The sequence below is a fragment of the Numida meleagris genome, chromosome 22, assembly GCF_002078875.1.
Source record: "Numida meleagris isolate 19003 breed g44 Domestic line chromosome 22, NumMel1.0, whole genome shotgun sequence".
In the NCBI taxonomy this organism is placed as follows: domain Eukaryota; kingdom Metazoa; phylum Chordata; class Aves; order Galliformes; family Numididae; genus Numida; species Numida meleagris.
Window position 1 is genome coordinate 4,627,572 of NC_034430.1, and position 13,759 is coordinate 4,641,330.

The 13,759-nt window shown below is 49.8% G+C and overlaps 1 protein-coding gene across 1 annotated transcript in view; it reads right to left on the bottom strand.

Annotated features, from left to right (window-relative positions):
• Nucleotides 1-13,759, bottom strand: part of LOC110387432 — a 62,785-nt gene that overhangs the window by 15,635 nt on the left and 33,391 nt on the right. Inside the window, exon 3 of the mRNA XM_021375558.1 lies at nucleotides 34-151. Within this exon, the coding sequence (XP_021231233.1) occupies nucleotides 34-151 (118 nt within the window). The remainder of the gene's footprint in view (nucleotides 1-33; nucleotides 152-13,759) is intronic.

Sequence of the window (13,759 nt, forward strand, 5' to 3'; positions counted from 1 at the left end):
GGAAAGCTTAATTTGTAGCTAATGACACAGTACCTGGTACATCCTGGAGCATGGCAGGTCTTCCACGCAGGGGGGACAAGGAATGGGACGGCAGTAGGTCACATCCCCTCTTAGTCCTTGAGCCTCTGGTGGTAGTGGAACAGGAGGTTTCCTGCAGGGCAAAATGGAATAAAGGAAAGCTCAGAAAAATACAGAGACCCTTTAGCTGGAATTGCCCAGGGCAGCAGAAATGCAGTGAGCAGCGCTGCACCTGAGTGCAGTCTGCGAGGGAAGACCAGGGCAGGGATGCTGGCTGGGCAAAATGAGCAAGCAAAAGTTTTAAAGACCCCCAGAAAAGCAATGCTATTTTCAGTGTTATTTATTGCAGAAAAAAAAGCATGAATATAACTACACTTATTAATAGACAGAATTGTAGCGTTATTACTAAACCAGCTGCAAAACACTGCATTACTATTAATGCTGACATTAATATATTAATAATGCATTATTAGTGGCTTGTTTTGTAGCTTGTACATTCCTGAAATACTTTTTGGTGCTTTTTGTTTGTGTTTGCTCAATATTTCTGCAAGTAATTAAGTCTCATCAGTTATTGTGGCCTGATTTTCTTGGACATGGAGCAGAGGGTTTGCACCTCCAGCCACAACCCCTCCTCATGCCCCCTCCCCTCTCCTGCATAAGGAGCACAGCACCTACTTAGGGAGTGCTTTGAAGATACGTGATGGCCAACTCCAGCCAATAGGAGACCTAATCCACAGGTCTTAAATAGAAACGATCAAAAAACGCCTAAAAAAATTCCTGAAAAATTAAAGGGAAACCTAAAAGTACACGGCTGAGATTTAACCCTGATGCCATAACGATGACGAAGAAAGCTTTGTTGCCATTGATTTAGGAGGAGAACGCTCTGACGCGCTGCGATGGGCAGCAGGACGGAAAGCCAACATGAGAGATGGAGATCGCGACCCCGCGGCCTTCCATCCCTCATGAACCTCCCATTGCCCAAAGGCAAACACCGAGGGAGTTACTTTGAAATCCATTTTGGTCTCAAACAAGCCCAGGACCGAGAGTGCTCCTTTGATTCCACTTTTTTTTTTTTTTTTTTGCAGAGGAAAAGCGGAGCGGAGCCCACCCCAATGTACGCGCTGCAGATTTCCAATAAAACCTCACGTCTTGCTGGGGAGAAAGCACTGACTTTTAAATGCTGCTTGTTTAAAGAGAAAATACCCTTCTGAGCCTCTGAAGAGCCTCATATCGAACACAACCTCATATTTTTCGGGTGTTTTTCACCCTCATAATACAAGCATCTGCTATCAATATTCTTTTAGGATTTTCTTCACGCACACAGATGTTCTCTTCTCCCTCTTCCCTCTGCTGCTCTGCTGCTTGCCCAGGCTTTGACCTGTCCGAGTGCTAAACGCAGCATTGTTGGCCATCCACAACTGCTCCACACCACCACCTCCAACCCCTGCAGTGAGCGCATTAACCCAGGGCAGTAGTGGTGCTGGAATAAGTTGGTGTGGGATAGGATCCATTGGCCATCCCGCATCAACCACAGAGAAAAGGTAAAACAATTCACCATCCCAACAGTCAGTCCATAATCACCATGAGCAGTGGTTTTCCCACAGCAAACTCCTCTTGCACATCCCTCCTGTTGCTCCAGGAGGCTCTGAGGCCCCACAGGTTCCCATCCAGCAGCTCCATGAGCATTGAACAGCTGTGAACAGAAGGTGCTTAATTTCCTTTGCATGGCTCTATTTATGGGGATGTTTTATTTATTTCTGGATTCACTCGGTAATTGCCCAGTGGCTAGAAAGAGAAGGTGCTTAAGCTTTTTTCTTTTTTTCTTTTTTCTTTTCTTTTTTTTAAATGCATTTTTAGCATTCCTACAGGTTCCAATCAAGCAATGCATGACTTTATCTTGGCACAAGCTGAGGTGATGTTTTCTAAGGTATGGAGAGACCGCTGATGGCTGATCACAGCTCAGGGCCGGGCTGTACTGGGGCTGAGCAGAGACACAGCCCAGACCTCCCCAGTCTCTCTCCATGTTGCTGTTCCTCCCCAGACACCAGTTGCTATTTCTGTCCTCTTCTCAATTCACACCCCTACCTGAGCCAGAAAGAAAGAAAGAGGAAAGGAAGCTCAGCTTGCGCTGAGAGTCAAAGGGAGAATAAAGAAAAGCTCCTTTTGCTCCGGGGCAGCTCAGCAGTATCTCAGGATGGCTATCCTCTTCCAATCTGGAGCAGCAGTGGCCACAGCTTTGTCATCTTTCCCCTGGCCCTGAAGGCAACAATGATGCCCACATTCACAGGCAATGCAACCTCCTTCAGAGGTCAGCAAAGAGGATTTTTCCCTGCCTCCATCCCTTCCCTTGGTGCTGGGCCCTGCACTCTGCCATGTGCCTTTGTTGCAGCTGAGCTGCTTGGCCGCAACCCAGCACTAAGCCCAGGGCTTGTGCAGAGGAAGGAGTGGAGGAGGAAACAAAGGGGTGAGAGGGTTAAAGGAGAGCATGTATCTCGTGGCAGGAGGGCAGAGCACTGGCAGAGTGTCCAGCAGCCCCTGTGGTGACAGAGACACCTGGCCCATCTCACACACAGCCTGAGCATCCTGGTGCTGTAAGCATTGACGGTGCTGCAGCACTGAGCAGGGACCAGAACAGAGACCCCAGCAGCAGTGCTCCCATGGCATCAGCCCAGGGCTGAGGGGAGAACCTCACCCGAGCCCCCTCTTCAGCCCTGAATCAGTCCAGGAATCCCTGCATTACATACACCTGGCACTGGAGCTAAATGACAGTAAATACACCTTGTTCTGCATCACATGAGGCTGCAGTGCCAGCTCCAACTGGACGAGTAGAGATGTGCAAGACCAAGAGAAGGTCTCACACTTTCCTGTCCTCCTGGGGGGCTCAAAGCAGCAGAAAGATGCCGCAGGGCAGAGCTGGATGCAAGCTGTTCTGCTCAGCCCCATCCAGGAGTGTGTGCTGCCTGGGAGGAGCGCGGTGCTGCTGACTGCAGCCCCTGCACAACTCCCACCCGAGGCAGTCAGGCATGGGCTGCAGGATGGGCTCTGCCTACAGCCCACACCTTCACGCTGCCTGGGTTCATGCCACAGAGCCAAGTGGGGATAAGGAGTGATACTCCTCTACTTGACTAAATTAAAGGTAATAGCTGAAAATGCCTGAACTCACATCAAAATTAATGGGAGTTAGGTGCCAGAATGCCTTTGTGTATCTGGCCCTCCAGGTCTTTATCTTGATTCAATATTCCCTGGGAAGTCAGTGCAGGGTGAGGGATAGGTTTTCCTCCAAGATTTTGCTGACTAGAAGCCATGGACGGTAGGTAAATCTCACCTGGTAATATCTCACCCTTCAGAGCCTTTTCAAAACTCTGGGAAGTACAAGCATCCATCAGGGCTGACACATTAATTCAAACAGTGTTATTTTCACATCATTTAAGGCCTCTCTTCCCACTTTTGTTCTGCAATTGAAAATATTGTGGAGAGACAGCACCGCTGCTGCTCCCACCACTGCCTGGAGCCGCTCCGCAGGTCTGCGGGGACTGTTTGCATTCCAGTCAGAATTAAGTGTTTGAAGGGGTTTAGATTTAATCCCATTCAAATGTGCATTTTGCTTAGGATAAAAGAAAAAATAGCGCTCTCTTGCTGAAACAAATCAAGCCCAGGTGATGCTGATGGTGGCAGGGGTTGCTTTACACCTCATTGCATATGCAGGGAATCGACGTAAATCACGCGAGCTGGGAGCAGAATTAGGCTCTGGTTACAAGGAACGCAGCCCGGGCTGGAGCTGCCAGAGCAGGATTAATGCATCCATTTAAAAGAGATCACAGCTTGTGTGCTCAGACAGCGGCGTGCCGGAGGGGTGGGACCGGGGAGAGGCACTGTCTGCTCCTCGCTGGGAGGAGGTTGGCTTTGGAGGCACGTTGGACCTGGGAGGAAAGCAAAGCCTGACGGGGACCTGACGAGCCCCGAGCACGCTGCGTGCCTGCGCTGGGGCTGGGACCTGCAACGCGAGGACCACGAGGACCGGGATGAGGCATAGCTCTGTCTAACAGCACAGCAGCATCCTCGCGCCCCACCAGCTGGAATCCCGCTGTACCAAAGGGGCTGCAGCTGCCTGGCGTGGCTCGGGGCTGCAACTCGTGCTGGGAGCCCACTAACCTTCAGCTCCCGCGGGGAGGCTTCAAAGCCAGGCGCCGTTAGCAATGCAAACTGCCCTCTGCTTCCATGCCTTCCCCTGTAATTACTTTGGAGAGGGTTTTATGGGACCAGCTGGACGCCAAGGGGCTCCCGCCCGCAGCTGAGACCCCGCCGCCCCCGGCCCCAGCCCGGCAGGAGCCGCTGTCCGCTCCCCGGGTGCTGAAACCGCGCTCCGCGGAGCTGGGGCCCCTCTGCGTACATCTGGGCATTCCCGGGCCGCCTCCGGGTTAAAAGGCTCGTGGCAAACCTGGCCTCGCCTTCTGTGTTCGTGTCTGAAACGTATCCCTGTTCTCCTCTGAAGTTCAATTCAGTTTTACTCGGTTTCAGCCAGACTTTTGAGTCTAAACCAACATCTTTTGAGGGTTTCCTTCCCTATCTCAAATTCGGGAGGAAAAGACACAAAAGGAAGCCCTGATGGGAGTTCAGGCGTGCTTTGTACGAGAGGTGGTCCTTACAGAGAGAAGATGTGGGGGTCCCGTAGCCATGGGGTGAGGTTTTCTTGTTCACCATCTCCTGGTGAAGGTTGGAGGGAGCTGCCGTGCCCCTGCTAGCACATTGAAAGCAGAGGCAGCAGAACGGACAGGCTGACACAGCTTGTTTACGACAGGCAGAAAAAGAAATGACTGAAAATGTAATCTGGAAGTTAAAAAATGAGGACACGTCAAGTGAAGAATTAAGCATTTGCTTCTGTAACATTGATTTTTCATCAGTTTAAAAAATGTTCATTTTGAAGAAATGCACAGTAGATAATAGACACATCCCTGTTAAAAAAGTTGATTTTGATGTGGCTCCATATTTCATTCATTCGGCAGTAAATGCTCCACTATATATTTGGATGAATATTTAAGGAAAAAAGAGTTTACAGAGTTTTTTCCTGCTCTCATGAAGGACTCAGGCTACATCCGCTCAGTATATAGGAAAGATGCAGGGTAAATTTGCCTCCATGCAGATTTCCCATTTGGCACAGAGTGCTCTCCTAACAGCCACCAGCAGCTCAGCACCAGCCTTGCCTCATCTGCTCACTGCTCAGTAACTGGGCACAATTTACTGCTGCTGTGATTGCATCCAGCTGCAAATGCCCATGAAGCCAAAATGCCTCTTCTGTCCACTGATTATAAAATTAACTCAAACAAGCATAAAATAAAGGCTAGCAAGCTGAGCTGTTGGACGCGGCCCTTTGAGATGATTGCAGCTCCTTGGCTGAGCTGCTCTTAAGCAAACTCAGGGCATCCTTAGGACACCATCATGCAGCCCTGTGCATTCGGCTGAGCTGGGAAGCTCCACTCCAGAAGCACTGGAGAGCTGGGTTCTTGCACATAGCAAGAGTTGAGCAGTGTGGAAAAGTTCTTACAGGCTCACAAAGACTCCTGTCATGCACAGTGACCTTTGCTTTCCCAGCTACCTGTTCATGAACAGGCACATGTTGCTGCTCAATAAATACGTGCCTGCAAATAGACACTTTATTAAGGGCTTTTTGCTTATACATTGTAATTTAACACAAAGCATTTTTTGTCCCAGGAACCAGAAGGTAGCTCACAGACCCACTCAGTTTCTCATGCTTTTATGCGATAAATCATGGCAGCATTATTCTGTCCTCAAACGTTTCCAATGAGAGGGGATATCAAAGTCGGTTCGGTTTCCTGCATTAGCTTTTAAATGCCTTGTGGTTCCTCAGCACATTTTCCTCTCTTTGTGTGGTGCCTTTACCTCCCTCCCCTTCTTTTTTTCACTCCAGGAAGGCTGAGATTTCTTTTTAAGCAAAGAAAAAAAGATTTCTTTCTTCTTCGTTCTGCTGCTACATCTTAAATGATTCCTTCTTCCTCTCCCGGGTCTCTGCCACCCTCTCCCCAAGGCAGGACAAGGGTGGAGCCTTGGAGGGCCCTGGGAGTTCTGTGCAGGCAGGAGGAGGGGATTGGGCTGTGATGGGTTGGTAGGAGCTGCCAGGCTCATGGCAGAAGGGATGAAGCTCTCTGGTCCCTCTTGAGACATCTGCTTCTCTGCCCGTGTCACCCAGCACCAAAAGGCGATGACCTTGGCCAGCTCCAACAAAGCTAATAAGAGTAATTTGCAATAGCACGGTGCCATTAGCATCTGTACTTGGGTAACCCCGGCAGCAAAGACAGCCATAGCACCTTGTCTCAAGTTTGAGCTGATTTGCTCTGACAGTGATCAAATGATCTTAATGATTTGTCAGGCAGCCGTCATATCCAAATCTGTTGATGATGAGAAGCAGGAAGCAAAAGCAATTTATTTTGTTCGTTTATCATCAGGATGGGCCTGGACACCCCAGAGTCATTGAAAGAAGTAGAGGCATCTCAGAAAAGCCAGAGCTATTTGATTACAACAGGCACCTTGGCTTTTTCCAACACAGCAAAAGACTTTCAAAGTGCATAAATCAAAATGTACAGCAGCGTGAAATTTGACCAAAGCAAGCCAAATTAAGTGTCCAAAGCTCTGAGCCTTAGGGTTTTCCTTTAATAGCTTTGGTGACCTTTAGGGATGGGTAACCTCTTGGCATGAAATGAGAATTTCTCAGACTTGCATGACTTATCTGTGGATAAGCTGTGTGTGTACGTGGCTTGGGAGAAATGGAAGGAGGTGGTGCAGCTCTGCTCCTTGTCCTGGGATCTGCTGCACTGCCACATCCCAAAGCCACAGTGCTCTGCTCCTTCCAGACTGGCACTGTCACGCAAATACATGAGGTGTTACATTCAAACTCGTGCAGTCATCCCAAGGGATGATCTGGTGCCACATTCCCACGAACAACTCCCTTTCTAACAAACTGGCATTTCCCGAGGAAACTCACTTTTGTTGGACAACTCCCAGCCAGCTCTCAATGAGAGCAAAAGCAGTTTGCAAATCCGCACCTCATCGTCTATTCCATTTAAATGATCTACCATCTTTAGTGGGGCTGAGCCTCTCCAGAGCCTGTATCCAAGGTAACAAGAGCTACCAGGGAAAAAATGGATCCAAGAAGTTATTAAAACCACAATATCCTTTCTGAGCAAGACAGAGATAATGAGCGCACGTTGCGTTGGATCCCTGCACCATGGGCTGGCTACCAGCCACCTGCTGGGTGAAGTTCACTGGCTGGGTACCAAGCGCAGATTTGTGGAGGCATTTAAGGTCCTACAGACACAGAGCAGTGGCTCAATACCTTCAAACATCAGCCCAAACTCATAAAAACCCTGAAGTTATTCACTACCTCTGCAGTCAGCCTCGAGCTCAGGGCAGCAGGAAGGGGACTGTACTTCAAGTTCACAGACACTGGGGAAACCGCAATATGGTGAGAAATTGGTAATTTTGCAAAGAGGAAAATGCAAAACACTGCCCTGGCTTCCGAGAAGGGCTCGTGGTGCAACAGGACCCATGTGCCAAGGTTAGCTTGGGATGTGGGGCTTATCCTGGGTGTGCTGTTCTGCTTTCAGTGTGGTAGGAGAGTGATGGGCTCAACCTGGAGGTTCCAGTGTCCCCAAATACTCTCTCAAGCCACCACCATGTGATGGCTCTGCGCAGAATTGGCTGCTGCAGGTATGGGGTCTGGGGCTGGAGGATCACTCTACTACATGCACAGCGCTCCACTGCCCTGCTGCAGCAATGCATCACTGCTGTACGTGTCACTAAGTGCTTTATACATCCTGGGATTAGGAGAATGTCTCAGAGTGCTCACACTGCATGTGGCCAGCATGGGGCAAAGCTGCTGGAGCCAGGCTGAGGGAAGGATTGCAGTGTTTAGGTGTCTCAGAGTTCCAGTTCCATTGCAGGACAAACTCCCGCTGATGTTACAACGCAGGACGGCTTCGCCTTGCAAGCCCAAAGTCAAAATGCGGGCTTATATCTCCTTTGTGCCTCTTCAGAGCAATGCACGACTTACAGATTTGATTTGCAAAGAGATTGTGCAAATATTTCTCTTTATCCATCCCTCTGTTTGAGCCGCTCAAAGATTTTAAAGCAAAGTGCTGATCTCTCCTGGGATTTTTGCTGAAACCAAAGGAATCAGCTGAGAATCAGTTCCATAAGCTGCTCCCATATTTGCTCGAAACCGGAGCGGATTCAGTTTGCAATGAGCCCATGGGCAGCAGGCCCAGCAAGCTGAGTGGGACGGTGGTCAGCAATCCCATCACAGGTCACCCCAAACAAGTTTTGCATTGCTTACACCAAAGCCAGGAATCACCAGACTTTTTGTGCATGTTGAACATTGTCACCAGCATTCACAGAGCTGCAGGGAATGAGCTCCAACTAGACCTGGGTCATTAATGCATGGTGTGAATGAGGGCTGACATGGAAGCCACGTCCCCATCAATGCTACCACTGCTCCACCAACAGCACAACCAGCACCACGACTACGGCATTCTGGCAGCCCATTAAAGTCCATTAAAGCATGTAATGGCATTCCTCAGCTAGCAAAATTATACCAGCAGAGCCCTTAAAGTGATGATTAACCAAAATTCACAGCTGCAATCACTGAATCATTTATTCAGTGGTTTTTACAGTATTTTTCAAATGAAATGTTCAGCAAAGAATATTCATTCATCCTTCATTGCTTTCTGGCTGTAAAAATAATCAAATTAAACTTCACTCTCAAATTCAAACAAGACTTCAGAGGCAGAGGCAGTCAAAACAAGCACAGGAACATGGCAAAAAATGTTCATGAGATTTGCCTACTCGATCTGGATCTAACTCAAGGTTTTCGTCATTGTTTTAGTTTGGTAAATCCTGGTTGAATAACAGGAGTTAAAACCCCACATTAGAAATGTGTGGCCGTTTTTCTTGGTTTTCCCTCTCTCCAAAAAAATCGACGGAAATATTTGTCAGAAAATGAACTAAAGGGGTTTAGACTGGTGGGCACTTTCCAGAGAGAGATCTCCGCAAGGAGCAGGAGGCAGATTTTCTTTTCCCCTTTTTCCCTTTCTAAAAGGATGTAAATAAGGGAAGCAGCAGCAATCAGGCTGCCATCCCTAGGACAGCAAGTCTGCAGCTTATTCTCTTCACCATGGGGGTTTGATGAAGGCAAACTTTCCTGACTCACTGCAGCACATGCAGAAAGAACCCGTTTCCAAGGAAACAGGGATCTTTTGCATGTCCGGCATGTGGTCAGAGATGGGGAAAGGTGGTGAAGGCAGAGCCAGCCCGTCCGTGTGGCTGCTGCCTCCTCTCCACTCCATGCAGGTGGGCTTGGAGCACCCCCAGCACACATTGCCCCGCAGGCAGCACTGCCGTGCAGCACGAGGTGCTTGGTTATGCCTGGAGAAGCGGAGGGGCAGTTTCCATCTCTGCATCGCTTGTGAATTGTAGGGAGCGCAGTGTTCCCCGAAACAGGAACAAAGACAAACGTGTGGAAGATAACCATCCATGCAGGACTCGACTACACATTTTCTGCCTTGTTCAGAGCAAACTGTCCAAACCCAGGAGCTAACCGCAGAGCCGAGCACCTCTCCAGGAGCAGGAAGCACAGCTGAGGCTGCCAGCTCAAAGCGTGCGTGGCCCTAAAGCAAAGCCGTGTCATCTGCAGCGATGCATCTGCAGACACTGTCTGTGTCTGTAATTAATGTTTGTACAGTGCTTTGAAGATAAAGCGGTATATAAGTCCCAGGTATTAGATCCATCCTTACTTAAACCCACCAAAATCACCGAACTGGGGGTTTAGGAGTCAGGCAGCCTGGTCACCCACTGCTGCTAAAGCTCATGTCTTTCCACTCCACGTTTTGCTCAGCAGAGTCAGCCAAGTCACAAGTGTCAGCAGCGGATTTGCGGACTTAGCCCACAATTTGCTGGTTTGTGGATCTCGCAGGGAGAAATCTCTCACAAAGGGACTCAGAAAAGCCACAAATCCTCTTACTGCATCGATTTTAGGGACCTTTGCGGCCCCCTCCCAGGTTTCAGCAAGCACACCCAGGCAGTGTTCCTGTGGCAGAGGGGACAGACAGCCCCGTGCAGCGCAGGACATGTCACCGTGCCCCCTGCTGCTGCTCCCCATGTCAGAGGTTGTCCCCTCCTTTTGTCCTGCTACGGCCCTGAAAACTGTGGTTACAAAAATACTCATTTTAGCTGAGTTCCTTTTAAATGTCAACCTCTAAGACTTGGGAAGGGCTAATTAGTAAGGGGGAAGGGGAGCGGGGATGTCGGGAACTTTAATTTCACTCAGTGCAGCCAACCCTGAAGGGAATTCAGAATTCTGCTATTAGCTACATGCCTTTAATTTGACTCCAAATGTTAGTCAATAACGCTAACGAATGGGAAGGAGTTGCAGCACAGAAAGTGCCAATGCCAGGATGCCCCAGCCTCCACGTAGGCGCTAATTGGGGTTAATGGGTGAGCAGCGGATGGTGCATCCCTGTCCCAGTCCCCCACAGATTGGGTGCAGAGAGGGGTGGTGGTGCTGAGCACCCATAGGGGCGGCCACAGATTGCTGGGACACAGCAAAACAGGTGATGGGGTTTGAAGCTATGATTTCATGTGACTGTTCTTGCAATCAGGCAATCTGAGGACGAAAGAAGGAGAAAGGAGGAGAGAGGAGCTGAGGACTGAGGAAGCAGAGGCTGCTGTGACCTTTCCCCACGCCCAGGCTGGAGAGAGGATCTGAGCAGCAGGACAAGGAGCAGAGCAAGGTGCTGGTGGAGCTGGGCAGCCCTGGGACTCCCTGCCTGCTCAGCCTCAGGCTTTCTCTTCCAAAACACTTTTCAAAAAGAGATCCAAAAAGAATATTTCTAACTTCTTGGGCTTCTGGATGTTGTGGCTCTCTGAGACGGAAGGACCTGAGCCCCCTTCAGCCCTGTGATCTTGAAGGCAGCCACAGCCCTCTCCCAGCAGCAGCTCTAAGGACCGTGTGCTGCCATCAGCGCCCATCTGGATCCTTTCTAACTTGGGATATTCAGTGATTCTATGATCTGGCTCCAGGTGCGTCCTGCAGGTGCCCCTTCTCCATGCTTGCAGCCCTGCTGTTCCCTGCACATCTTCCCCAGCTCCTGCACTCCCCTTCACTGCGCTCCCAGGGAGGAAAGGATCAATCACAGCACCTTCTGCAACGTCCAAGAGCTAATTGCCTTCTCTGTTTAAAAAGCCAGCGTTACGGCTTGGGTTAGATCATCCCAATTTCCCTATTCATTATTTTAACCCCTCTGTGATACAGACATCTCCATACCGAGCTGCAGTGTGTCTGCCAGGCCCTGGGAGAGGCTTCAAACAGGCGTGTGATGTGCAGAGCCGAGCCCCAGCAGCCAGGGGTCTGCAGCTGGCTCCCTCCCTCCTGCACCAAGGCTGGATCCTGCTGGCACGTCTTCCTGCCCAACCTTTATCTGCCAGGGGGAGGACGTGGCTTCAGATGCTGCCTGGGAAAATTGTTATGAAATATCAATGATATAATTTTATCTACCTGCAGAACTGACAGGCATATTTCAACAGTGGTATATTATCAATTATAAGCCTAACAGAGCATGTTCTCCCATTTGATTGTAGGAAAAATCACTTGTCATGGGCTGGTAAAGACCACAGCTGTCTGCTTCCTGTAGACAGCACTGCAAGAGATGCAAAGCTTCTGTGTTACAATGCTCTTCTTTGTTGTTTTTTTTTTTTTCTTTTTTTTTATTCTCCGGTATAATAGGAGAAAACTGAATGAGGTGATTTTGTTTGCATCCACACACCAACAGTGTTTCACAAAGCAGGGCATTAGGGTCTGGTAGCGCAGTGCCAATGTCCATCCCACAGCAGTGTGGTCACATTGTGCCCATCGCTGGGCAGAGCCAGGATGAGACCCTCCTCTCCTCCTCTGTGCTCTTGGCATGTGGGTTTTTCTGGGAAAATCCTCATGGCAAAGACTGATGGAAGAGCTCTCAGAGGCACAGGATTCCCTCTAACACTGACCATGACTCTGCCTTGGAGGTAACGAGCAATAATGCTTCTCATTATGGCCTCAGTCCTTGCAAGCTTTCCACTTTATGCCCAACTATCTATGTGGACACAGTACCAATTATAATTACTTACAAATGGGACCGGAAGGGTTCTAACTATTAAAAAAGCTTTGGTACTTTAAAAAGCCACAACAAGAGAGAGCGGAAAAGAAAAGACTTAATCAGTTTTGCTTTGGAGTTGCCTCAAATTTGTAATTCAATCAAACCTCCTGTAGCAGTGAGGATGTCTTTCTGATATTCACAGGAGCTTTCCAGGGGCTATAATCTCTGAGAGATTTATTCATACTCTCTGCATTAGCTTAAGACTATTTTGGAAGAAACGTCTCTCCCTTCCTCCTGTCAGCAGAGCTCCAGAGAAGATATTAATATTAAAACAATTCAATTACAGGACCTGGGGAGAACACGGGTCCTGGCCAAAGGGTGCTTGTTACACCGCACCGCAGCTGCCCTCCTCCTGCTCCCAATATCCCCAGGACGTTGGTGCTCAGAGGATCCAGCCCTGATCCCAGCTCGCCATCCACGCCATCAGCACGGCTCCAACCATCAGCAGCACTTTGCAGCAGCAGCCGGACAGGGCTGTGGGAGGAGGAGGAGGAGGCAGCCACTCTGGGGAGAAGGACGGGGAGTGCTTTGCACTTCAAAGGACACATCATCTCCTTGCTTCACAAGATCACAAGGAAGAAGGAATAGCAGGGCTAGAGGATAGATTAACCTTCCTTCTCCCTCCTGCTTCCTTGTTCTATCCAATCCATCCTTCCCACGCCAGCTAATTAAACATGAAACAAGGAGAGAGCTGCTGAGCCTTGCCAGCTCCAGCTGTACGTGCTTCAGCCTCGCAGCAGGAATGCATCGGTGCCGCTGGTGCTGCGGGAGGAACCCGGGGGGACCTGGCACTGAGCTGCTCCAATGGGACAGTGCCACCCAACCCCACCTCACACCCTCACACAAACACAGAATCATTGAATCGTCTGAGTTGGAAGGGACCTTTAAAGGCTGCCTGGTCCGACTGCCCCGCAGTGAGCAGGGACATCCACAGCTCAGTCCTGGTGCTCAGAGCCCCGTCCAGTCTGACTTCGGATGCCTCCAGGGACGGGGCATCCTCTTGCTGTGCTGAGCTGAGGATCCCGCTGAGCCTGGTGCTGTTAGTTCTGCTTGCACCCAGTGCAATAACGTAAACCCCATCATCCTGAGTGGTACCAGTGCAGGAAAGGATGGTCGAGCTGCTGGATGGGGCTGCACATGTGCAGAGCTGGGTACCGTGGTCTCTCCCTGTGGGGTCAGCAATGGCCTCTGGGTCAGCATGACAAACCCAATGCACATTGCATCGCCAGGGAGAAAAGCATTTGCATGAGGGCAGCCCGGACCCCAGGACATGTCACGTGCTGACATTGTCTGTAATCAACAGATGTTCACCAGTGCTGATTTTGCTAACAAGTTTGCTGCTGTGGGCTGAGATCCCATAAGCTCTTTGGAAATGAAGCTTTGGATCCTCCACAACCTCCAGCCCCGAGAAGGTGTCAGAGAGGGCAGGAAATCAAACTGGTGGCAGAGGAGAGGGATCAGACTTTGAGATGGAAAAGAGACACCCCGCTGCCGCACTCAGCTGCACATCTCTATCTATATATCCTGATCTGTGACATCTA